The 26,019-nt window shown below is 44.6% G+C and overlaps 1 protein-coding gene across 1 annotated transcript in view; it reads right to left on the bottom strand.

The window, feature by feature from the left end:
- Positions 1-23,241, bottom strand: part of STK17A (serine/threonine kinase 17a) — a 70,451-nt gene extending 47,210 nt beyond the window's left edge. The window contains exons 1-2 of the mRNA XM_063922465.1: positions 22,972-23,241; positions 22,299-22,495 (exon numbers count right to left, since the gene is read on the bottom strand). Of these exons, the coding sequence (XP_063778535.1) occupies positions 22,299-22,495; positions 22,972-23,070 (296 nt within the window). The 5' untranslated portion in view covers positions 23,071-23,241. The remainder of the gene's footprint in view (positions 1-22,298; positions 22,496-22,971) is intronic.
- Between the last annotated feature and the right edge of the window lie 2,778 nt (positions 23,242-26,019).

A 26,019-nucleotide genomic window follows, 5' to 3' on the forward strand; every position in this document is an offset into this window, starting at 1 on the left:
GAGGGAGCCCAGTTGGATGCATTCAACTCTAATCACGCATTTATGGGCTTCCCACACAGTCATTGGGGAGACCTCGTCAGTCATGTTAAAAGCAATATAATCCTCTATAGTACTTTCTAATTGGGCCCGACAGTCTGGGTCTCTGAGAAATCGCTCGTTAAAGCGCCAACGCCATTGGCGCGGGGGAGGATGGCGCAAAGACAGGATAAGAGTAGTGGGGGCATGGTCAGAGCCAACTATTTGACCTATTGTGGCATCTACAAGAAGATCAAGGGAGTTATGATCCACAAAGAGATAGTCGATACGGGTATAACAATTATGCGGGTAAGAATAAAACGTGTAGTCCCTATCTTTGGGGTGGAGCAGGCGCCAGGTGTCCATTAGCTGGAAATCATGTAGAATTGACTTAAAGCGTCTAACATCGTTTAATGAGGATCTGGGTGCTCCAGTTGAAGTATCTAGGAGAGGCTCCAATGCCCAGTTAAGGTCGCCTCCAATCACTAATACCCCTGCCAGAGACTGTTCTATCAGCTCCAACGCCTCCCTCATAAAATGGATCTGGCCTTGATTAGGGAGGTAAAGGTTAACAAAGGTAAAAGTTTGGTCAGCAATAGTGGCCTTCACCAACAGGCCCGTCCCATCTCCAATAGGAATTTCTGATACATCACACAATCTAATATGTTTAGCAAATAAAATTGCAACCCCCTTGGCCTTAGCCCCAGAGAAATCATTATAATATCCCTGCGGGAAATGACGGGAGTGTAGCTTCGGAGAGGCGCCTCTTTTAAAGTGCGTCTCCTGAAGGAACACCACGTCCGCTTTGTCGGTATATAGAGAATGTAGAAGCCGGGATCTCTTCTCGGGGGATGTTAAGGCCTTTTACGTTAAATGATACTAACTTTAAATTAGCCATAATGATCTGATACTAGTGAATACCAGCACTGCCATATCATCGTGTCACCCATATAGCCCTGCTTAAAGAGTAACCGCCCATAATACCTCATCCAAGTGGGGGGGGGGGGGGGGGAGGGGAGGGAAGCACAAGAGGAAGGACAGGGGGAAGTAACGTAGACAATAAAAGATAAAGAAAACAGCTGTCAATACAACAGCAATACTCTAGTCATGGGAAACCAGAAACGGCCCATGATCTACGAATGTATAGCAGAGCAAGGGGGGGTCTGAGGGGAACCGGGACACAATCGCCATCAAATAGCATTGAGGTACAAGCAAATTATTCAGTGGACTGAGCAGTTCACGTAAAAAAGAAATTGAATCAGAAGACTACAAAATCAAGCAAAGCACTGGGTGCTGAAGGCAAAACGGCATAACAGGTAACGTTAATCTAATATAAAAGTGACACAACCTAGGAACCAAGAAACAAAAACCAAAGCACATAACTTGGCAGGAAGTGTCAGTACCTGAGCAACCACGGGAGGCAAACAGGCACAAACAGTTACCGGCATAGAACTATGCAACCAGCAGTGGAAGGACATCGCAAAAAAGAAAACAGCATATCAAAAACACATTAAATATGTCAAGTAAGCACGTGTCCCTGGAAATTGTAACTGGAGGTCCTGCCCGCCTCCGTCATCCCGTGTCATCTGTGGCAACTGTAGTAGCAGGAACGGTTGCAGATTCCTCGAGCGTATCATTCAGTCGCCGCCTCCGAGGATTACGGACTCTGCCACCGTTCCATTTGGAGCGAAGGAGACAACGAAAGTTCAAACGGGTCCAGCCAATTAGGGAGACTCGGAGCCGGGATATCCAGGGCTGAGCAGAAGTCCCTAACGCCATCATATTCCTGTAGGACAAAAAGGGTTCCTTTGTAGGTCACTTGGATAGATAATGGGAATCCCCACCGAAATTTGATGTTACGGTTTTTAAGTTCATCTGTGAGGGGGCGGAGTATACGCCTCTGTTGTAAGGTAGACCACGAGAGGTCCGGAAGGATTTGTATCCTATGGCCCTCAAAAGTAATGTCCGGTGCTCGTCTGGCTGCTCTAAGAATCTCCTCCTTTTCCTGAAAGTAGTGGAGTCTGCAGATAACGTCTCGGGGTTGTTACGTCGGCGTCCCTCTAGGTCGCAAGGCCCGATGTGCTCTGTCAAACACCATCTGGTAGTCAGAGTCCGCTCCCAAAAGTTCATTGAATATTTTGGTTAGAGCAGATTCAACGTTTTGGGGTGCGACGTCTTCAGGTAATCCCCGTATTCGCAGGTTATTCTGGCATCCCCTGTTGTCCACGTCATCGAGTCGGCGGCCCATGGCTATCAGAGAACGCGACTGGCGAGAGATGAGATCATGGAGATCAGATATTTTAGAATCCGTCCTCTCAGAGCAATCTTCCAACGTTACCACTCTATCTGCGACCTGATTGACATCGGACTGTATGGAAGAGAGACGAGTCTGAATGGAATCTTGTATCCGTTGTTCCATGGACTGAAGGTCTTGTTGCAGGTCCTGTTGGGTGGGAAGGGACCGCAATTTGGAGAGAATGGTAGATAAATCCGAGGACTCCACCACAGGAGAAGATGGCGGAAGGAGAGCAGGGAGCCCCTCAGCCATATTACCGGCCATGGCTCCGGAGAGTAAGGAGGACGAGGAAGGGGTGGATGAGGTAGAGTCAGTTACTGGTGGCCGGAATAGCGTCCGAAAAGCCTTGGCTTGGGATGAGTCGGCTGGAGTAGTTGACACTTTCTTGGTAGAACGTCTTCTCGTCATGAGGCACGGTGCTAAGCGTAGTCAGAAGGAATTATCATCAAATTGAATATCCACTTACAGGCGACCTATCACGTGTTCCCCTCAGCGTGGCTCGGTCAGATCATTGTAATTTAAAGATCAGGCACCATGATGTTAAGGGTAGAGTATCGTAGTTGCAGAGAGCCGGATGTCCGCCAACATATCGTGGTGTTTAATGTACCCCCTTTTCAGAAGAGCAGGAACAACAGCGGTAAGGGAGGGGGGGGTCTCCGCTATCCCCCCGTTATAGGATAAGAAAGTCTGAAGAAAGGGTGCAACTCAGGGAGTCGCCACAGGAGGGAAATATAGGTGCCTCAGGCAGGAGCTCCAGCACTACACGACTGCCTGGGTCTGTCACCCTGATAGAGATTTTTAAGTGAGAGTTTCTCCTCCTTACTGATTTCAGCTGCAGCACCTCCACAGCAGGGGATGAATGCACCGCAGGTCCGGGCTCTCAGGTCAACACTGTGTAGTTGGCTGTGAAACAGTGAGTGGGGGCACTACTGTGTTATCCCCGTGCGTCGTCCCCAGGGTGCAGTGAGACAGGGCCGCTCCGGGTGCGCGGGGGGGGGGGGGGGGGGGGAGAACCTACCAGCATGTTCGTGCAGGCAGGTGATGAGTCCCGTCTCCCGGTGACGCTCCGCACCTCGATTGTGCGTGCGTCTCGGCAGTGTCCGCTCCAGACGACACGGGCCGTGTGGCTGGCCTTTGGAGGATCGTGGGGCCGGAATCTCCCGCAGCCAGTTCCCGAGGTGTGGGTCAAAGTGATCCCGGGGTCCAAGTTGGTATGTGTCGGGTCCGCGGGTCACCCGCGAGTCCTCAGTAGGTCCATGGAGCAACTCTAGGCCGTGGTCTCTGTCCGGAGGTTAGGCCGCAACCCGTAGAGACACGACTGGCGTGTCCTCCGTCTCCGCCGATCTCCTCCGGTACCAAGTTTTGGACTTGAGGTGGGCAAGGGGGGCAGATGGAGGCAGTCGGGCAGGCGTCTGAGGGTGGCTGTGGTGGACGCCTTGCTCGGGGGTCTGGAGGCCGGGTAGCGCGGGTGCCGCGGCTCCGGTCTCCAGCGGGAGATGCAGGCGCCGCTCGTCAGGGAAAGTGTGTGTTCTTCCACCTCTCAGTCTCGTGGTGGCGAGATGAGCGGCTCCCCAGGCACTGCAGGCGGGGCACCACACAGTTGGAATTACCGGAGTCCAGCATGAGCAGGGGCCTCCGTGGTGACTTCCGGTCCGGCTCCAGGAGAAATCAACGTCCCGGCTCCTATCCCGGCGCAGGCCACAACCCGCACGGGCACCTAGAGTGCCCGCCGGCTCCGCAGCGAGCACTGACTATCAGGTACGGGATACACAGGGGTGATCTCTAAAGACGCGCGGGGTGGCTCAAATAGGGCAAGATCAGGTCTAATTGTAGGAGCTGTGAGGCCACACGTCTGTCCCGGTGCACAGCTAGCCACGCCCCCCCACAATCAATTTTGACTGGGTAGAGCTACTGGATTTCATTTCAGGGCAGGAAGGTTAACAAAACTGGAACCATCCTCAGGATACAAGCTGCTAGGACTTAACCAGTTGGCCTTGCTGTTCAATCATGTTCTGTATTCATCAGGCAAATAAAGACTACCTGCCCAATCCACTTTACGAGTAATGAGCTGTAGCAGCTTCTCAGGAAATTACTAAAGCTGGGTAGACAATTCAAAAGATGCAACGAGCTAGCGATGGTCAAATAAAACAATATATTGTAGCCACATGATTTGCCATACGGTTACACGGTATATTGTGCACAGGGAACAGTACTGCACTGTACATAGCATCATCCTATCTGACGTGCAGCACATCAGATTGGGAAGCACACAATACATGCTGGTCGTGCAGAGTGGCTGCAAGTGCCATGATTGCACAACATACAGTACTGTGTAGTGTGTACCCAGCTTAAGGTCTTCAGTGAGAAAAGGTCCACTAGTTTTTACTTAGAAATCATCATACAACACTAGGAAGCCACATAAATACCATAAAGGTCACTTTATAAATCAATGATCTGTGAAGAACTATAAAAAATAAAAAAAAGAAGCAGCATCTCCACTAACAAAGTGTAGGCTGGGCCGCTGGCTTCCATACTTATCATTTACCTTAATATCTGTTCTACTTGTAACAAATTATTCTGCCATCAGTGTTTCAGAACACAACACAGAGCACCAAATCAACACTCCCAGATAAGTAACATAGAACATTATGTAATAGAGAACAGCTTAATGAAGACACTGATTGACAGCTCTAATTACATGTGGATGAGCTTACAGCAAGCCTTGTGCCAGCCTGAACAAATGGAAACTAGTGTTCAGGCACTCATTACAAATTGTTACAATGCTTCTCCACCATCTGCTCATTAACAACCAAAGAGGAGTCATTAATATTAATACTGGGAGGAAAATAACTTCCTTTTCCAAACAACCAAACGTACTCTTCTTTTCTAGCTTTTGTTATGAGGTACATGTATCTTGTGCACAGTAAGCTTCATGCAGTAAATGTATTTTTTCATTTAGTAAGTATCAGAAAGGTCATACTGCTAAAACACATGCCATGGGCGGAATGTACTAAAGCTGAAAATGTGAGCAAAATTCTAAAAATCCAGTTTGAGTTTTTGCCGCTTTCCATTATGTACAAAGTCTCAGAATGCCATACATTCCAGAGCTTGGACCTGGTGGGTAACGCCATCTTCATGTGGTGTTACCCTACAGAGGCCTACGGGAATCTTTTCAGATTTTTCCCTGATTGGATCCCTCCCAGAACCCTCCACGGCAGTCCTGCCACACTGTCCTAAATCCAGGAGTCCAGTGATGGCTAAGGACAGCTCTTATCCGTAAAGCTGTCCTCTGAAATTTTAAATTGCATTTCTTAGTACATAGCTGTGTTATTATTAACTCTGGTATGTACCCGATAAGTGGCGGGATACATAGTACATCCTGCCCAGATGAGCAAGTGTGGTAAGTGTGATTCCAACATAATTGGCATACACGAGGAACAGCCAATTAAGAACAGAACATTTTACAAAATAAATAAAAAAAAAAAACAGGTGGAAGTGTATCAAACCTTCTAACGAGTGGAGAAGGGGACAAGTAGAGTAAAAACATAAACCAATCTGCTTCTAGCTACATTAATTACATACCTATCTTTACAGAATGTAAGTCATTTTTATACATTCTCTCCCCTCCCCTCCCTCCCCCCCCCCCCCCCCCCCTCCCCACCCCGGAGTCCCCTGATAATGTCAGATAGGGTGAGCCAGTCAGTTCTGCAGTGTATCTCCCTGTATGTGTGCCCCATATAGACATCTCTACCATATAGGTAGCCGTGCTCTCGAGATCCTGCGTGACATGTAAAAGGCCTAGTGTAGTAATAGAGGTTGGGGTATCACTTCATTCATGCAAGACTAGTCCTCACCGTAACCCTACCCAGAAATCCACAATAAGTTAACTCACTAGAAAATACTTCAGGGGCGATTAAATTGTTCTGACATGGCGCCATTTAATGGGCACCTGATGGAGCAATTAATGGTTACTCCATTCGGATGTGAGTGAAGCAATCATCTCTGCTTGCAGTCTTCTAAGGTGGGGAGCTTCTGCGAAAGGTGTCCCATTTTGCTGGCCAAACAGCACTTTCTACATCGCAGCCAGTACTTTAACCAGGTTTTGAGACATCTTTTTGAGCAAAACAAGCACAATTAATGGGTACCTAGAAAACTGTATTGCTCCATCAGGTGCGTATTAATTATTGTAGCTATTAAAACAACTGAAATCAGCCACTTAAATTGTAACAATAGGCCAAATTGTACAGTCTAAAAAGTTTTGCTTTTCCATCAATAGGAGAATAGCTCTGTTTAAACTGGCGATTAAATAAAAGTTGCTCATGGCATATTACCATATATCTGTTAATGTACGCATGTTCCCCACATCCAGTCAGACTAACCTAAAGGCCTTCACATTTTCTTTAATTGGTTTTAACATTTTTTTTTTACATTCTGGTATTTAAATATAAAAAAAAATTAAAATAAACCTCAAAGCAGAAAATTTATATTATAAAACATTATTTGCAGTCACTAGATAAGATATACGAATGCATTCCTGCAGGACTTCTCTGCATAAGCCCTGCTGCTACCTAGTTTGTTAAAAAAAAAAAAAAAAAAAAGGTGTAGTACTGCACATACTCTAGAGAGGCTTCATGCCCTTTCCCAAGATAGCCACAGAGAACTCTATTATGCCAGATCCATCTTTAGACTGGGTACAATAACACAGTGGGAGAGACCTGCATATAAAGCTGTTACAGCATCTTTTACCACTACCAGCGTGCAGTATACACTCATTACTTGGTGAGCTGTACGAAAACCCATTCCACTCAAGCTACACTCCATCACCAGTGTACATGTAACAGTGAGTACGACTGTACCTGCTATCAATAACCAATGCCACTGGTTAAGTAATTGGGCTGTTCATAGTTTGAATAATCTGCTGGTGTGTACTTATATAACTGCACACACATCATCAACAGCTTTAGGTGGTCATTCTGACCCGATCGCACGCTGCAGTTTATCGCAGCGGCGCGATCGGGTCAGAACTGCGCATGTGCCGATACATGCCCGACGGCCAAAGGTAGGGGGGTGGCAGAATGGCAGCGTTTGGCCGCCTTTTCGTGGGCGCGGTCCGGCCACCGCAGGCGTGGCCGGATCGCCGGGGGAGAGGGGGGCGGGCAGGCCGCAGCGGCTGTGTGACGTCACACGCAGCCGATGTAGGCCGGGGAGCGACGAGTAGCTCCCGGCCAGAACGCTAAAGCTGCGCTTGCCGGGAGCTACTCCTAAAGTGCAACAGCATCGCCACTGTGTGATGTTTTTGCACCTCTAGGGGGGAGGGGGGGGGGGCGGCACTGACATGCGGGCGGGATAGCCCTGTGCTGGGCGTCCCCCCGCATGTCTGTGGACTCGGAATGACCGCCTTAGAGCGAACCTCTACAAATGTACGGCAGTGATCGTTAATAAATGCTACATTTTTTGAGCTAAGGCTTTGAACGTTGGTAGGTATCAGCATCATGCCCAATGAGAACCACAAAAAGACTTCTGGAAATATTATACAAAATAAAGTGACCAGTATATTATACACTAAACCCAACACAGGACTACACAGAACCTATGTAATGGTCCATACACACGGTGAGATACGAGCTATGCCCGATTCTCACTATGCGACAGGGGCTAGGTCGGCACATAGTCAGTATCGCAAGCACACTCAGTATGTGCTTGCGATACTGACTATGTGCGATTTTGACTATCTCTTCTATAGAGATAGTCAAAATTGACTTGCCTGCACAGTCTATCTATTCTTGCGATGCAGACCGCGCATAGGCATCGAATCGGGATCGCAAGGTGACTCACCTTGCGATCTGTACTAACTTTTCTTACGATTTTGACTATATAGTCAACATGGACGCGATGCACTAATTGGGGTTCCCGGTCACTCTACGAAGAAAACGACAAAAAAAACAACAACTCCTGTCGACCCTTTTCCATGTCGACCTTATTCCTGTCGACCTTTTGTCCATGTCGACCTAAGGTGTGTCGACCAACTGGCGTCGACCTAGGGTGTGTCGACCTTTTTGTTGTCGACCTGGAGTCCCAGACCCATCCAATTAGCCTCAGAAGCCAGGAATTATTGGGGATGTTTTTTTACCTGCCTCAGTTGGTTAAAAAAATAAAAATAAAATCAGATAACTAGTATGTTAACGGGTGGCGCGACCCTGTTAATACGCAAATCTGAACTTTTCACAGATTCTGTTGTGTTTTAACGAACATCAACATGCTACTTTAAACAGGCATTAAAAGGGTGTTGGGTGAAAACGGGAGTGCAACTGAATAGCCACAAGTGTTAAAGCCCAAGGCTACCTCCTTTTTTCTCCAATGGTAATTTACTGCAGGTAATTTAATTACGGCATTAGTGTTCATTCTAGCACACTGCGTCTAATCCGTGAGAAGGGCATATTCATTTTGAATGGCAAAATTTTGTACGTGATGTATCACTGCAGCTACAGTAGCTATAATCAAATCTAAAATCTCGACATTCAAAATGTAAAATATGCCTTCCTCACTGATTAGATGCAGGGTGCTAGAATGTGCACTACATCTGTAATGGCTCCCGGCAGTTTTCACTGGAAATGAGGCTGCCATGTGACACCACCGATGCAGGCACACAGAGTGCAAACAAAAGGGAGAATACACAACTTTAGAAGATTTCCTTAAAAAGTATGAACATTTGAACTAAAACTTGTATGTTCAACCAACTCATGGTTCTGTAAATATTATTTATATTCAATTCAGATTTTAGACTCGACAGTAATGCAATACATGGATATCACATTAAAACAGTAAAGCGGACTCTGGGGTATATTCAATTGAAGTCGAAAGCTGCAGTCTGTCGAAAAGACGGCAGTTTTTAAACTTTTTTATATAGGAAGGGGTTCCGACCTATTCAATATAACCCCAAATTATTCGCCAAGTTATTCGACAATCATTCGAAAAGCACGTGGATTGGCGGCGGCGGTAGCTGCCGATCCATGTGCTTGTGTCGAAAACGGGTTGGCCCCCTTTTCGACCATCTCAATTCGACTTTAAAAAAAGTCGAAGTGAGATGAGTGACCTGAAACAGAGAGAGCTGGAGGCAGAGCAGCGCCAGAGGATGTCACAGCCGCCGCTCACAGCAGCGTTCACCCGGCTCCAGCAAGCGAGACCTCGCTTGCTGGAGCCAAGTGGACGTTGCTGTGAGTGGCGGCTGCGATGCGGGTACAGGGAGAAGAGGGATGGGGAGAGGCAGAGAGAGGGGGGGGGGGGCGGAGCCACAGGCAGACAGGGGAGAGCAGCGCTACAGCAGCAGCTATATAGCCGCTGCTGTAGCGCAGCTCTCCCCCATATGCCCGCGGCTCTCCCGTCTCAGCTCCCACATCTCAATTCGATTTTTTTTAAAAGTCGAATCGAGATGACATTGAATAGCGCAGGTCGGAACCATTCCGACAAATGAATGTCGGAATGGATCAGATTGCAATTGAATATACCCCTCTGTCAGTGAACGAGATAGAGAAAACAAAAAAGTTAAAATGAAGGAAAAGAAAGACAGAAAGCTTTCATGATGTTTGCATGAAAAGAAAAACAAGCAGCTAGCTTTGTAAAAGCATTAGTAACACTATAGAAAAAAAAAAAAAAAATTTAAATACAAAAACACATTTGCACAAGCCTAAGGATTAGAAACAAGAATGACCGGTATTACAGCTTGTCTAATGAACATCCCGGAAGCTTGTTTTTTTTTTCTGGTCTCCAACGACAGCAGAGTGTCATTACAATATTAAAAAAAAAAAAAAAAAAGACCCGTTCTTGAATATGTGGCTTTGGGCGGGATGTACTAAAAAGGGAAAAATGTGCCCAAACGCCTTGTAAACTAACAATTTCGAACTTTGCCCACATTTCCCATAAGTACTAAGCAACGGAATGCAATGCATTCAGGGGCTTGGATGCGGTGGGCAGAAGCCCATGGGCTTCTTTCTGCATTTTGCCCAGAGAGGGATCCAATCGGATGCCCCCATTACTCCCCACATCCTGAGCGCATGTGCAGAGGGACTCCCGGGACTAAAACCTGGACAAAGACTTTGGAAAGGACAGCTCTTATCAGGAGAGCTGCCCTTTGTGACACTAATCACATATGTCAGTACATGTGCGATTAGTATAGATGCGGTAAGTGGCGGGATGTACCGCGTCGTGGATGCGATGCCTATTACAGCCTGCCTTTTATGAGGGCACCTGCATGTAATTATTATTCAGTGTACACTGCCATAGATTCCTGGGTCACAGGCCTGAGACACCATGTAAAATTGTTATTTATCAGCAAGTCCATACACAAGGGCCAAAACTCGCAAAAAAATTCTATTAAAATATAATGGAGAAAGCTAAAGTGGGGAAGTTGCCCATAGCAGCCATTGAGCTTCTGTCCATTTTCTAGCACAGCCTGTAAATGACAGGAAGAAGCTGGTTGGAGCTACTTCTCCAGGAGAACGATTCAATTCAGCGGGAGTTTGGGAGCGCAAATTTGCTACTTAAATATTACCCACATCTCAACTAATTTTTTTTTTTTTTTTTTTTAAATACATTTTATTGAGAAGATAACAAAAGGATAACATTAATTGGGCCAGATGTACTAAGGATTGATTTCCAGTCTTTCACTGGGAAGCAGTTAGCTTCCCGAAGGGATCCCAGCGGTCGATATACCGACTCCATGATCCAGAGGGAGGACACAATCCCTACATCAATATACCATTGGAAATCAGGATGCCGGCGTCAAAATACAGACAGCCGGCATCCCGAATGTCCTGCTGCAAGGGGTGGGGGTGGGGAGAGGATAGGTTTAGGCAGCAGGAGGGGGTGGGAGGGGGTTTGGCTTAGGGTCCATCCACGGGAACATTAGGGTTAAGGACTGGGGAGGGGGGGGGGTTGGGTTCGGCACATAGTGGGGGTGGTTAGGGTTAGGCACCCACAAGGGAGGGTTAGAGTAGGGAAAAGATGAGGGGGCTAAATGGGAGGCGGTCAGGATTATGATGGACGGGATGTCGCTGTTGGTATACTGACAGCTGGCATCACGTCCATCAGTAGATCATACTGAACCCCTGCCGTTATCTGGAAGGTTATAGCGGAAACAATATGACACACTAGTTTGTTTTGTAAACGAGATAGCTCAGGGATTCCCAGGGGAGAGAAGGAAAAAATGTATATTCATTGACGATGGAAATGGAGAACGTGTGTGAAATGAGATCAATAACCTCTCGCCAGAGATTGGATATTTTTGGGCAAGACCACCATATATGGAGAAAGGTTCCTTCTTCCGAGCATACCCTCCAACATTTATCCGAAGTGTCAGGGTACATTTTGTGTAATTGCAAGGGTACATAGTACCATCTATATAACAGTTTATAGATATTTTCTTTAATCCTAACACAGATTGATCTGGAGACTATATTATCCCAGACTCCTCAGTCAGCAGAGAGTATAAAAGAGAAATGAGGCCCTTACTCAAGGAACATCTCAGACGAAAAGGACCTCAAAGGTGGTGAGGTGTCTGCTGATGAAGAGATTCCGCACTCTAGAATGAAAGTGCCTTATTTGTAAAAATTTAAAGAAACATTTAAGAGGAAAGTGCAAGGTCCGATTGTAACTGGGAGAATTGGGGAAAGGAATATTACACACTTTTCCCTCCATATGGCGAGCGAGTACCTATTTTTGCATGGGGGAAAACCAGGATTATGAAATAATGGTATGATTGGGGAAGGGCCCGGTGCCAAATTAAATTTCCTGTTGCTTAAATCCCAGATAAATAAATAGCGGGAGATTACAGGATGAGAAGCTACATTTTGAGGGCGGTGTGCCCTCTGGAGCCAGAGGAGGGAGGAGACAGTGGACAAGCCTAGTTAATTTGCTTCAATTGTAACGCAGACTTTTGAAGCACCAACATTGCACCATTGAACACATTAAGCAAATTATACAGCTAAATAGTATTTCTTGAAAACTGGGTTACCCAGACCTGAACTATGGGAAGGATGTTGAAGTGTCTTTAACCGGACACGCAGATGTTTACCGGCCCAAATAAAGAGAGGTTTGAAATCGCATAAATTTAAAAACTTAAAGGCGGTATAAAAATTGGGATGGTCTGAAAAAGGCTAAAAAAAGAGCAGAGGGAGCACATTCATCTTCAGAGTTTATTCGACCTATCCAAGAGATATATAAAGTGGACCAGGATTGTAAAGCAGACTTAATTTTGATCTAATAAAACGGGGAAGGTTAGCCTGAAATAATTGATGATGGTGATGTGTAAGGAAAATACCCAAGTACTTGATTTTTTTGCATATGCCACTTAAAAGGGAATGAGGCTTCTAAATAAATTTTAGTCGGCCTTTGGACATAGAAATCAAGCACTTCAGTTTTACTTGCATTCATTTTATAGCCCAAGTATTAGGAACAGAAATCAAGTTCGGAGAGGAGAGGTTGCACAGAAAGCTCCATCTCAACTAATTTTTCAAGAAGCGAACGCCCACACCTCTCAATTAAATTGTAAATAGCCCTTCCTGGGACTTGCGGCAATACTGTGCCACAATTCTACAATGTGAAACCTGGGGGCGGTGGATGGAAAAAAATAAAAAAAAAAATGGGCAAAGATGAGGAAATCTCCATGAACATGCCAAAAGTGCCAGATAACATAGAACAGTATTAGAAGGCATTAAAAATAGTTGATTTTTAGTTTACCTGTAATGACAGAAAAATGGTAGGCAGCAAGTGTTTTCCAGCAAATAGAAGTCTGTATAGTATGCGAGGGGTACAAAAAAAAAAAAAAATTATATATATTTTTTTTTAATTTAAAATGCCCTTTTTCTGTATTAACCCCATTTTTATGCATTTTAGAGAGCCTCCTGAAAATGGTCATGTCAGCATTGGCTACAATGTGCTATTCCAAATACCTGATTATTCATTGACCGAGGCATAACAGAGGTTCTGCACTGCGTCTTGGCATTTTTCATTTAAAAAATAAAAAAATACAATATTCCCTTACACTCAGGAGGTAGGAAGAAAAATAAATATAATATAATATATACACACACACACACACACACACACACACACACACACACACACACACACACATACCAATCATAAAATGGTGACAAACAGAAGTGCTCCCTGTCCACCACATAACTGAACCCAAGTACAAATTACTTAACAAAAAGGTTTTCCGAATTTCTAAGAAAAAGTATTGGCCAAGGGCTGTCAAGAAAAAAAAAAAAAATGCTGATGCTCTAAGGCCCCATGATTCAAGAAAGTTTGGGAACCACTGAACTTATCCATTTTCACCATGCAGTTTAAGGGGTATATTTACTAAAGATCAATTTTAAATCAAATTTAAATCTAAAATCAATGTTATGTTTCAGGGGCTGAAAGACATTTGAAAAATCAATATCAAATATTGTCTGTTAGTAAATGTGTGTTATAAGCCAATGCAACACATTGATTAAGATAGATTTTTTTATTTAATTAACCTTTTAGTAAATACAGTGCATCCGGAAAGTATTAACAGCGCTTCACTTTTTCCACATTGTTACAGCCTTATTTCAAAATGGAATAAATTCATTTTTCCCCTCAAAATTCTACACACAATACCCCATAATGACAACGTGAAAAAAGGTTTTTAGGTTTTTTTTTTTTTAACTTAGATGAGCACACCCAATGAGCACAGTGGTCTCCATCATCCGTAAATGGAGGGAGTTCGGAACCACCAGGACTCTTCCTAGAGCTGACCGGCCGTCTAAACTGAGCAATCAGGGGAGAAGGGCCCTTATCAGGGAGATGACCAAGAACCCGGTGGTCACTCTGTCAGAGCTACAGCATTCCTCTGTAGAGAAGAGAACCTTCCAAAAGGACAACCATCTCTGCAACAATCCACCAATCAGGCCTGTATGGTAGAGTGGCCAGACGGAAGCCACTTCTTCGTAAAAAGCACATGGCAGCTCACCTGGAGTTTGCCTAAATGCGCCTGAAGGACTCTCAGACCATGAGAAACAAAAATTCTCTGGTCTGCTGAGACAAAGATTGAACTTTTTGGCGTGAATGCCAGGTGTCATGTTTGGAGGAAACCAGGCACCGCTCATCACCAAGCTAATATCATCCCTACAGTGAAACATGGTTGTGACAGCATCATGCTGTGGGACTGTTTTTCAGTGGCAGGAACTGGGAGACTAGTCAGGATAGAGGGAAAGATGAACGCAGCAATGTACAAAGACATCCTGAATGAAAACCTGCTCCAGAGCACTCGACCTCACACTGGGGAGACGGTTGATCTTTCAGCAGGACAACGACCCTAAACAAACAGCCAAGATATCAAAGGAGTGGCTTCAGGACAACTCTGTGAATGTCCTTGAGTGTCCCAGCCAGAGCCTAGACTTGAATCCGATTGAACATCTCTGGAGAGATCTGAAAATGGCTGTGCACCAACGCTGCCCACCATCCAACTTGATGGAACTTGAGAGGTGCTGCAAAGAGGAATGGGTGAAACTGGCCAAAGATAGGTGTGCCAAGCTTGTGGCATCATATTCAAAAAGACTTGAGGCTGCAATTGCTGCCAAAGGTTCATCAACAAAGTATTGAGCAAAGGCTGTGAATGCTTATGTACACGTGATTTCTTAGTTTTATATTTCGAATAAATTTACAAAAATCTCAAAAACACTTTAACGTTGTCATTATGGGGTACTGTGTGTAGAATTTTGAGGGGAATTTTTTATTTATTTTATTTATTCCAGTTTGGAATAAGGCTGTGGGGGTGTATTCAATAAGTGTCGGATCCATTCCGACATGCATTTGTCGGAAAGAATACGACAAGGGCTATTCAATGAACGGCCACACCAGACAGTCCTGTCCTGCCGCTGCTGTCAGTGGCTGCTGAGTGCGCAGACAGCGGCCGGCGGGGGGGAGTTGGCGACATGGGGACATATCTGCGGCGGCGGGGGGAGGCACTGCAGGGAGAGAGGTGCCCGTCCGGGGGACGGCTGTCAAGTACTTGTCATCCCCAATACCCGTAGCCCGACGCACCGCTCCCCGTCTTCTCACCTGAAACAGACTTTTTTTCAAGTTGGATTGAGTTTGTCGGAAAGGGGGCCAAAACCTGTCGATTTGGCCCCATTTCCGACAAGTCGGGAATTCCCGACTTGTCAGAAAAAAAGCGGTCATTTTGAGTAGGTCGGAACCCCTCCTGACCGAAATCGGTCAGAAACGGCTGTCTTCCGACAAGACAGCAGCTTCCGACAGCTATTGAATACACCCCTGTAACAACAAAATGTGGAAAAAGTGAAGCGCTGTGAATACATTCCGGATGCACTATACAACCCATAGTTTGCAACATGAAGTCCCCCTATAGCCATTTCAATGCACTTGGCAATTACAAAGCGCAATACACTAAAACTTCATGTTGCAAAAGCAGTTTTTTTCCTTCCCAAATTATACAGGACTTAGTCTTGATGGACTCAACTTAAAGCACAAATTCTACAAAGATTTGTATTTTTCTGTAACTAACCAGATAAGCATGCATCCGATCGTAACGTCTCCTAGCTATCCTTCTACATCGGTAAACTAAAATGGTTGCCAGACACAGGGCCGGATTCAAAGTTGTAGGCTTATGCTGCTGCAGATGTCATATCTGTGCGAAAAAAACATATGCTAATGTAACAGTCACAGGGGTTGCATTGAGAAACCCAAAGGAGACTTTGCAACGGCATTCACATTCCCAGGAAAACTTATCTGCTCACTACAGCACGTGCTATGTGAATTACATGATATGACCGTGGTTGCCAGAACCAGAAATTATTAACTGCAACTTGGAAAAAAAGAAAGAAAAGAAAACCAAGTGAAAATAGTAAATAAAATAAAAATAAAGTTCTCTTATGACATAAATCACTGTTACTTAGCACAAACCCCCCCACAAAACCATATATAATCTTTCATAAAACTGCAGATTTAATAGTGACCATGTTAAAGGTGCAGTTGAATCAAAGCTAAGGCGCCCATAAGCAGTATGGACTAATCCAGTTTTGACTTTCTAATGAAACCCGCTTTTGGCCATCCGGCTAATATTTTCAATTGTTCCCGATAGATAGATAGATAGATAGATAGATAGATAGATAGATAGATAGACACACACACAGTGGGGATCGAAAGTTTGGGCACCCCAGGCAAAAATTCATTTTAATGTGCAAAAGGAAGCCAAGGAAAGATGGAAAAATCTCCAAAAGGCATCAAATTACAGATTAGGCATTCATATAACATGTCAAAAAAGGTTTGATTTTATTTCCATCATTTACACTATCAAAAGAACAGAAAACAAAAATGGCGTCTGCAAAAGTTTGTGCACCCTGCAGAGTTAATACCTTGTACTGCCCCCTTTGGACAGCTGAGACCTGGCAGTGTCATGGATTGTTCTCAATCATCGTCTGGAAAGACCACGTGATGTCAATCTCAAATGTTTTAAAAGCCCAGACTCATCTGACCTTGATCCAACAATCAGCACCATGGGTTCCTCTAAGCAGTAGTGTAGAACACTGAAACTGAGAATAGTTGACGCTCACAAAGCTTGAGAAGGCTATAAGAAGATAGCATAGTGTTATCAGATGCCCATATCCTCTGTTCGGAATGTAATTAAGAAATGGCAGTCATCAGGAACAGTGAAAGTTAAAGCAAGATCTGGAAGACCAAGAAAAATATCAGATAGAACAGCTCGCAGGATTGTGAGAAAAGCAAGTCAAAATCCACGTTTGACTGCACGATCCCTCCAGGAAGATCTGGCAGACACTGGAGCTGTGGTACACTATTCCACTATAAAGAGATACTTGTACAAATATGGTCATCATGGAAGAGTCATCAGAAGAAAACCTCTTCTACGTCCTCACCACAAAAATCAGCGTTTGAAGTTTGCAAATGAACATATAGACAAGCCTGATGCATTTTGGAATAAAGTTCTGTGGACCGATGAGGTTAAAATAGAACTTTTTGGCCGGAATGAGCAAAGGTACATTTGGAGAAGGAAGGGCACAGAATTTAATGAAAAGAACCTCTGTCCAACTGTTAAGCATGGGGGTGGATCAATCATGCTTGGGGTTGTATTGCAGCCAGTGGCACAGGGAACATTTCACGAGCAGAAGGAAAAATGGATTCAATAAGATTACAGCAAATTTTGGAGGCTAACTTTTTGCCATCTGTGAAAAAGCTGAAGTTAAAGAGAGGCTGGCTTCTACAAATGGATAATGATCCTAAACACACCTCAAAATCCACGGTGGATTATATCAAGAGGCGTAAACTGAAGGTTTTGCCAAGGCCTTCACAATCTCCTGACCTCAACATAATTGAAAATCTATGGATAGACCTTAAAAGAGCAGTGCGTCACAGACAGCCCAGGAATCTCAGAGAACTGGAAGACTTTTCTAAGGAAGAATGGGCAAAGATACCTCAAACAAGAATTGAAAGACTCTTGGGCTGGCTACAAAAAGCGTTTACAAGCTGTGATACTTGCCAAAGGGGGCAGTACAAGGTATTAACTCTGCAGGGTACCCAAACTTTTGCAGACGCCATTTTTTGTTTTCGGTTCTTTTGAAAGTGTAAATGATGGAAATAAAATCAAACTTTTTTTGACATGTTATAAGAATGTCTAATCTGTAATTTGATGCCTTTTGGAGATTTTTCCATCTTTCCTTGGCTTCCTTTTGCACATTAAAATGAATTTTTGCCTGGGGTGCCCAAACTTTCAAGTGTGTGTGTGTGTGTGTGTGTGTATATATATACATACACACCATTCAATCAAGCTCAGCTTTCTTGTTGAAAAGTTGACAAGCATAGCCGCTGATGTACTCCTGCTCCTTTTGAAGTCCTATCCCTGTTTCCGCTGCCCTTCATCTCTTGACCTGTTCTGCCTTTGTTGCTTAGAGACCTCTGCATGTCTTAAGTAATCGTTTTACAGCAATGTTTAATTGCCAAGATTTAATTTTAGTCTTTTAAACTTGTACGCTGCCATGTACAACATATTGTACATGTGTTCAAAACTACCATACTTAGTGGGGGATAACTGTTTTTTTGTGCCCCTTCATTTTTAAATTGACAGGCAATAAAACAACTGTTTCGGCACTGGGTGCCCAATACTTTCTGCACTGATCATGCCCAAACAGACATGGTTTAGCCATGCAAAATGGCTAAACCAGTCTAAAACTATTGGACGGGACTAGAAAAAGGTACAAAAAAAAGCCAGATTTAAAATGCTCCATTGGGCGCAGGGTGCCCAAAACCAACAACTCAATCCCCCCCTTGATGTTATCTAAAGCTGGGTACACACTATGTGTCCCCAGTCGACATGTCAGCCCTCCTGGGTACACAATAGAACGATGTATGAAAGATGGAGCCACATAATGCTCAGTCCTTCATGTAAATATAAGTAGGCTACTAGTGCGGTCACCTGATGGCTGTGCAGTAGGGCTGACCTGGCAACGTCACTTGCAACCGCGGGTACCTGCATATTGGGCATACATACCAACTGATGTGCTCAAAATGCAGTTCCGATTGGGTCAGAAACAACATATTGATCCAATATCACTCCAGTGTGTACCCAGCTTAGGGGGGGGGGGGGGAGGGGGGGGGGTGGTACATGCATGGAGTGAGATAAAGTGAAGAGATATAAAACACTAACCAACAAGCTTCTAGCTCTCATTGTACAGGCTGTGTTTGAAAAATGACAGGAGCCGATTGGTTAGTGGTTTTCTTTTCTCCCCACTTTGTCTCTTAACGTGCTTTGATAAATACCCCCCTAAATGCTTATGCATCAAAATTTGATTTGTCCAATAACGGATTTTATTAGAAACAAAAGATAATTAACTACAGGTCATTCAGATCTGAACACTTTCTGCTACTACGGAAGGGAACTTACAAAAAAAAAAAACCAACACAAATATGTACAGAATGATGGAGCCCATTGGCATCTTATTTATTTATCACAGGGTGCTTTTGATCCAAAAGGAGTTTGTCCAAGGAGACGGAAGCACATAAAACAGGTGTGACAGGCAGGAAATTATCAGCTAGAAAAACCTTGCAAGTCACAGCATCATCGTCCTCATTAACCTACTCATACCCCACTGACTGCCTCCGAGCTCCCAAAGTCATCCAAGGACTAAACAAACTAAACAAGACTGTTCCTTGCAGAACTGTTTGATGGTGCTGGATTAGTCCGGCTAAATCCTTTATACTAAGCATGTTTCCTTGCAGCAGACTGATCAAAGGCTTTGCATAAAAATGAAAAGCGTGTGCTCATTGAGCAGCCATTGATCGGGTCGATCCCCAGACACAGCCCTGTTATCAATGACAGCTCCCTGCAAGGGGAAATGATAACTCAGGGACATTTGGAAAAGGCGGGGAGTTTATTTCTCATTGAGCAAACAGATTATTGCTTTCTGCCTGTGCACTAGATATTTTACAGTCTATGTATAAAATGATTCAGACAGTATTGCGTGCACATATTTCACATACCAGCATTAAACATGCCCTATCTATAGATAACCACAATAAGGAGATTGATACATCTATCACACCCCGAGCAGAATCTTTATTTGAAACATCAAATGCAAACAACATATATAGGTAAAAGGACAAGAGGCAATATACAGCCACACCACCAGTGGCAGGTCAAGTTGGATCTTGTAATTAAACAGTGGATGAGAGCGCCACAACCCTAGATCAGCTCATAACCACACTTGCTGTAGTTACAAGCAGTAAAACAAGGGCAAAGCAGATACCAGTTCCACTAGGCAGCAAAATAGCTATACAATTCAGTCAAATACTTTTTTTCCTAATTCTTTGGGGTTATTTTTTCTAACAGCAGATGAGGGCTGGTAAGGTAAGCGGAGGTGAGATATTGCCCCATGGTCTGTTCTTGTTTAGTTGCTGGCTCATCAGAGGCACTACCATGCATCTTCTACATGTAATACTGAGCACTACTGCACAATGGGTCTCCCACTTGTGCCCATCTCCTAGCCAAGGTTTGACAGTCCAGCCCTGCGCCACTCTCTGGAAACCCCACCACACAAATCAACCATGTGACACAAGCATAATGAGACGCTAATGGCACAAGCTTTTAGACAGATTTTAGAGTAACTAACATAAAGTTGCAAAATTAAACTATGCCCTGAAAGAACAAACTGTAAAAAAGGACAGTATGGGTTGGATTAGCTTCTGAGTCATTACCACATCCATGTAATATTTACCACCTTCATCAGCAATAAACTGAGAAGTAATATAAAGCTGTGGAATGTACTTAGTCAACAACCCTGCTAGCTAGAGGGGATACATGTTCCCTGATACGGAGCTTATTTAAACTTACAGCAACAGAATGAAAGTCAAAAAACGACATTTCATGCATTCTAAAAATGACAGGTACTTTAATTCGGTTATTGGCTGTTGTGATAGGTGTGAGTAAAACACAGTATGCTGGGAAGCAGTCAGACATCAGTGTGGAAGTCTGTACTTCACAACCCAAGAACGTACACCTGAATTACCGGTATTTGTAATACAACTTTTTTGCCAATTAAACCACATCTGGTGCGACTGTAAAAATTTCACAAAGTAAGCACAGTTCTTTGTTAGATGCAGAGCACCAGTCTGGGACAGATGCCCAACAGCAGAGGTAACACACACGGCTAACTACACACCAGCTATCAGTCCATGAACCAAGGATTGACTCTTTACAGACATGACCCACCTGTACCAAAGCCGAACTCAACCAACAACACATTCAGAAATCATTTATCTTAAACTTTACAAACAAAACCTGCAAGTTAAAGTGCTTAAACGACAGACATAATACAAGAATAAAAAAAAAAAAAAGGTGTATGACGCAAGTTAAAAAGATTAGCAGTCTGTTCCTTGGTCACAACATCATCAGTAAGAATAAACACAGCCTAGTCAGAGCTACCCATTAACATTCTGCAAAAGTCACCATTTAACTGCAGGGGGACACCAACAACAATGTACTTTTATAAATGGATTTATAATATGTGCTTCACAGTATTAAACCACATCCTATGCAATATCTCTACACCCCTACCTCACTTTCTCAGCTGCTGAGAATTAAGGAACTTCTCCATTACAGAAGAAAAGCAGAAGTGGTATTGACGTATTTGAGGAAGATTAATATTTCACATCACATACCCTGTTTTTGTTTACAGTAAAATATACATGTTTTAAGTCACAGTAAATTAGTACATTCCCAAAGCACATACATGAATCAGGCGGACATTTGAGAAAAACTTAGGTATGGGATCTAGTACTTGGGAAAAGTGGGATCACTGCTATAGGAAACAGTCTAAACTTTAAGAGGCCACAAATAAAAATACTGCAGTCTTTCACCAGTCATTAGCATTGCTCTCCTTACTATGTAGCATCATAGTAACTGTAGGTAGAAACATTGCTGATGTCTGTATATATAACCAAGTTAATGACAGGAGTTACCTACTCATTAGCTGGTGTGGGAATTTTATGAATGAGTCACAAGATAACATTGTACAGTATATCTACCACAACACATTAGCCATGGTATAAGAAGATGGTGGGGAGTCCACAATTTTGAACACATTTTCTAAACCACCACCATTTGGCACAGGGATAAGGGGCCGAAGGGAAACTACCATCTTGCAGTAGTAATCACCATCATTATACAGTATGGTATTTCAGCACTTCTGGTTTACAAGGAGGGCATTTCAACTCACTTATTACTAAAGTAAGATGTGTATCCCATATCCTCTGCAGCAACGCAGAAAAGACCGGACAGATCGGAAAAGCATCATTGCTGCAAGATGATGGCTGAGGATACAGAAGCCGATCCAGTAATGGGAATTCACCCACTTTCCACAACTCAGACCTATGATCACCTGGATTCTGGGAACACAGACGTTGACTCCGTAAATGCAGATGAAGGAGATCTTACCTGCCCAGCTCATGTCCTGGGGATATAGTATAACGACTTGTGAAAGGCTGGCTTTGGATAGGAGTAATAGGATCTCCAAGGAGCCCTGGCCTTCCATAACCCTTTTTCTCCTCCTCCTGCTGACGCCGTACTGTCCGCGGTGTCCTGCAGCACTTATCCATTATTCCATAACTTTCCTCCGGTATCATCCTGGTGACCTTTATTAATGGGGGAAAAAGGGGACAGGGTCAGTAATCAGTGTTAAATAAGGGAATTGCTTTGAAATTAAGCAGATAGGTATTGTAAAGGAAATATATAACGACCGCTGTTATTAGGAAAGTACATACCGTCAGGAATAGAGTATCATAGATGTAACATATCATTTCCCTAGTAATGTAGCTACTGCTGTATGCTGCCTGCTGTTGGCCAGGTCTCACTGTCCGCACACACACCAGTAAGGAATATATATATATATATATATATATATATATATATATATATATAAAATAAATCTGTACATTACCCTTGTCGCTTAGCTGCTGGGACCTGCCTGGCACTAGAAGCATCACACAGCAGTACCGCAGCACTATACTGTATTACACGCCCCGCAGCCAGCGCTCGGGTTACCGGGCTTCCATCGCTCTTACTGATCCCCTGAGTGCGGGAACTTTCCTACGTATGTATAAAGACTTACCGCTGTCCGGTCGATGGCTACTCGGCTATCCGGTGTAACAGGCGCACTAGCTGCCGGGGTCCTGCACGGAAAGCCGGGACACGCACCGCACACAGACATACACGACAACGGCCACTACTGACTGCAGGACACAGGGGAGCCGGGAACAGCCAGAGTCGCAGACCGGGCTTTAAAATGGGCACGCCCACAATGTAAGCAGCGCTCCGCCCCTCACAGGCTCTCACTAGCCAGGCAAGTAGCAGGAGGCGGGATTGCCTGTCAGTCACCCAGAGAGGAAGCGGCCTGAGGGGGAGATGTACTAAGCCTGAAAAGTGATAAATATCACTATGATAAAGCACCAGCCAATCGGCTCCTAACTGCCATATTACAGGCTGTGTTTGAAAAATGACAGTTAGGAGCCGATTGGCTGGTACTTTATCACTGTGATATTTATCACTTTTCAGGCTTAGTACATCTGGCCCTCACAATGAGGATGTCTGCGCTAGAGGGCGCTGTAGAACTCTATCGCATGGGACTGTTTACCTCTAGTACAGGTGACATCAGGGCAGCCAGGTAGCCAGGTGCCAACGTGGGGCAACAACACAGGGTCTGGGACTGAGGGTCGACAGCACAAAGGTCGACACACCTTAGGTCGCCGCAAATTGGTCGACACACCTTAGGTCGACATGGACAAACGGTCGACATGGACAAAAGGTCGACAGGAACAAGGTCGACATGGAAAAAGGTCGACATGAGTTTTTTATGTTTTTTTGGTGTCGTTTTCTTCGTAGAGTGACCGGGAACCCCAATTAGTGCACCGCGTCCCCTCACATGGCTCGCTTCGCTCGCCATGCTTCGGGCATGGTGCCTTCGCTCCGCTACCGCTTCACTCGGCACACTTTACCGTTCCAATCGTAGTCCACGTGGATCGTTAAGTATGAAAAGGTTCAAAAAAAGAAAAAAATCGTGAAAAACTTATGTCGACCTTTTTCCATGTCGACCTTGTTCCTGTCGACCTTTTGTCCATGTCGACCTAAGGCGTGTCGACCAATTGGCGTCGACCTAAGGTGTGTCGACCTTTTTGTTGTCGACCTGGAGTCCGGATACCACAACACACATCCTGGGGCACAGTGCCAAGCCATCTATGTTAGTACTCTTTTACGTTAGTTAGTTATTTATTTATTTATTTATTTATTCATTCATTTTTGGTGGGGGGTGGTTGGAGTCGGGGTAGAGGGCAGAGTTATTTCTTCAGGCAGTAGTTGCTTGCAATTCATGGACCCCCAGAGATATGAACCTGCGGCCCTCCAGACCCATGGTCTAAAGGGGTCAACCGCCGGGATCCCGTCCAGCGGGATTACGTACTGATCCCTGAGGGGGATGCGGTCAACATCCCGCTGGACGGGATCCCGGCGGTCGAAATACCGACGCCGGAATCCCGACCGCCACAATCCCAACATATTCTCCCTCCGTGGGTGTCCACGACACCCATAGAGGGAGAATATAATAGTGTGCCGAGCGTAGCGTGGCGAACGAAGTGAGCCCGCAAGGGGCTGCATTCCGCTTGCCACCCCTGTCGGGATTGTGTGGTCGGGATTCCGGCGTCGGTATTTCGACCGCCGGGATCCCGTCCAGCGGGATTACGTACTGATCCCCTATGAGGTGCGAGTTGGGAGTTTCATGAAACTCGCAGACATTTGCACATATGCGTGCGTGCACCAAAGAACTCTCTGATCCAATTAAAAATGCATATTTGTGGTACTCGCAGCGGGGGTTTGTGAATTGTCAGCTATATGCAATCTGAGAGAAGTGCATGAAAAAGTGGGGTGACCTTTCTGGACCCCCTCAAAATATCAATTTCATTTGCAGAATCCTACAGCAGGCTGTCAGTGGTCTTAAGGAAAGTACTGGAGTTTTTTTTAACAGTTTTAAATGGCTGATTTGTGCATTTGTTAAGAAAAGTTTTTTTATGTTTTTTAAAAAAGCAAACTTTCGTTTACTGTCATACAAATTAAAAAAAGTAGGAAAAAAATCATTTTGGGGTACTCTAAGGTGACTTTAAAAAATTTTAAAAAACAATTCTCTAATTAAATGTGGGGTACATAAAGCAATGAGAAAGTTGATTTTGGGGTAATCTGAGGCAATTTGTTTAATAAAATCCCCCCCCCCCCCCAAAAAAAAAAAATGACATTGGTCTAATTAAGCTAATTGGAAACTTCCAATTTCCTAATTAGTCATTGGGGGTGTCTAAGGGGTTCTGCACGGTTTCCTGACATTTAACATTTTTAACCTTAATACCATCCTTCACACTTAATAAGGTGCAAACGGAAGAATGCGAGTTTACTCTACCTGGTTCAATGCAAGTTTTTAATTGGATTACATGCACATTTGCAGAGAAAATGGCAACTTGCAACTCGTTGCTATAGCAGCAGGGGGCAGAGGCAGCGCTGGGAGATGAACTCATCTCTGCGCCGCTTCTTCCCTATGTAGTGAACGGGTCCCGGGTCGAGCGCATTCACGCTGCCACTGACCCGGTGTTCAACACAGGAATAACACTGCTTTATTCCTGGGTTGAATTACCGGATCAGGCGACCCGGGAATTCGATCATGGCCTTTTCACACCGCACACTAACCCGTGTCGACCCGGCAATATGCCAGGTCAATAGCGGGTTATTTGTGCGGTGTGAAAGGGGTATAAGTATAGCAGTAGTGCATTACTCCAGTGGTGGAGAATGTAATACCCACTTGCATCCACGTGCTTGAGTGATGCCCCTGAGAATGTAGTAGAATAGCACCTTTGGGCTGATGTAGTAGTGTTCTAGTGAGAGAGAAGCATTTGCAAGTCCACTTTGTCACTCCATTAGCAGGGGAAGCCAGTCTCAGCCTCCATAGCATTCACCTATAGTAATTCTGAAGCTTCTCCCCTAGAAACCACCTTAGTGGCCCCACCCTCTTCCCTTCCCAGTCCTATCTTTAGGAGCCAATGGGCATGCATATGAGTTGTACGCATTGGCGATCTTGGACGCAGTGGGGTGATTATTTTCTGCTCATGTGTATGTGTCCAGATAG

Source organism: Pseudophryne corroboree, chromosome 5 (assembly GCF_028390025.1).
Source record: "Pseudophryne corroboree isolate aPseCor3 chromosome 5, aPseCor3.hap2, whole genome shotgun sequence".
Taxonomy (NCBI): domain Eukaryota; kingdom Metazoa; phylum Chordata; class Amphibia; order Anura; family Myobatrachidae; genus Pseudophryne; species Pseudophryne corroboree.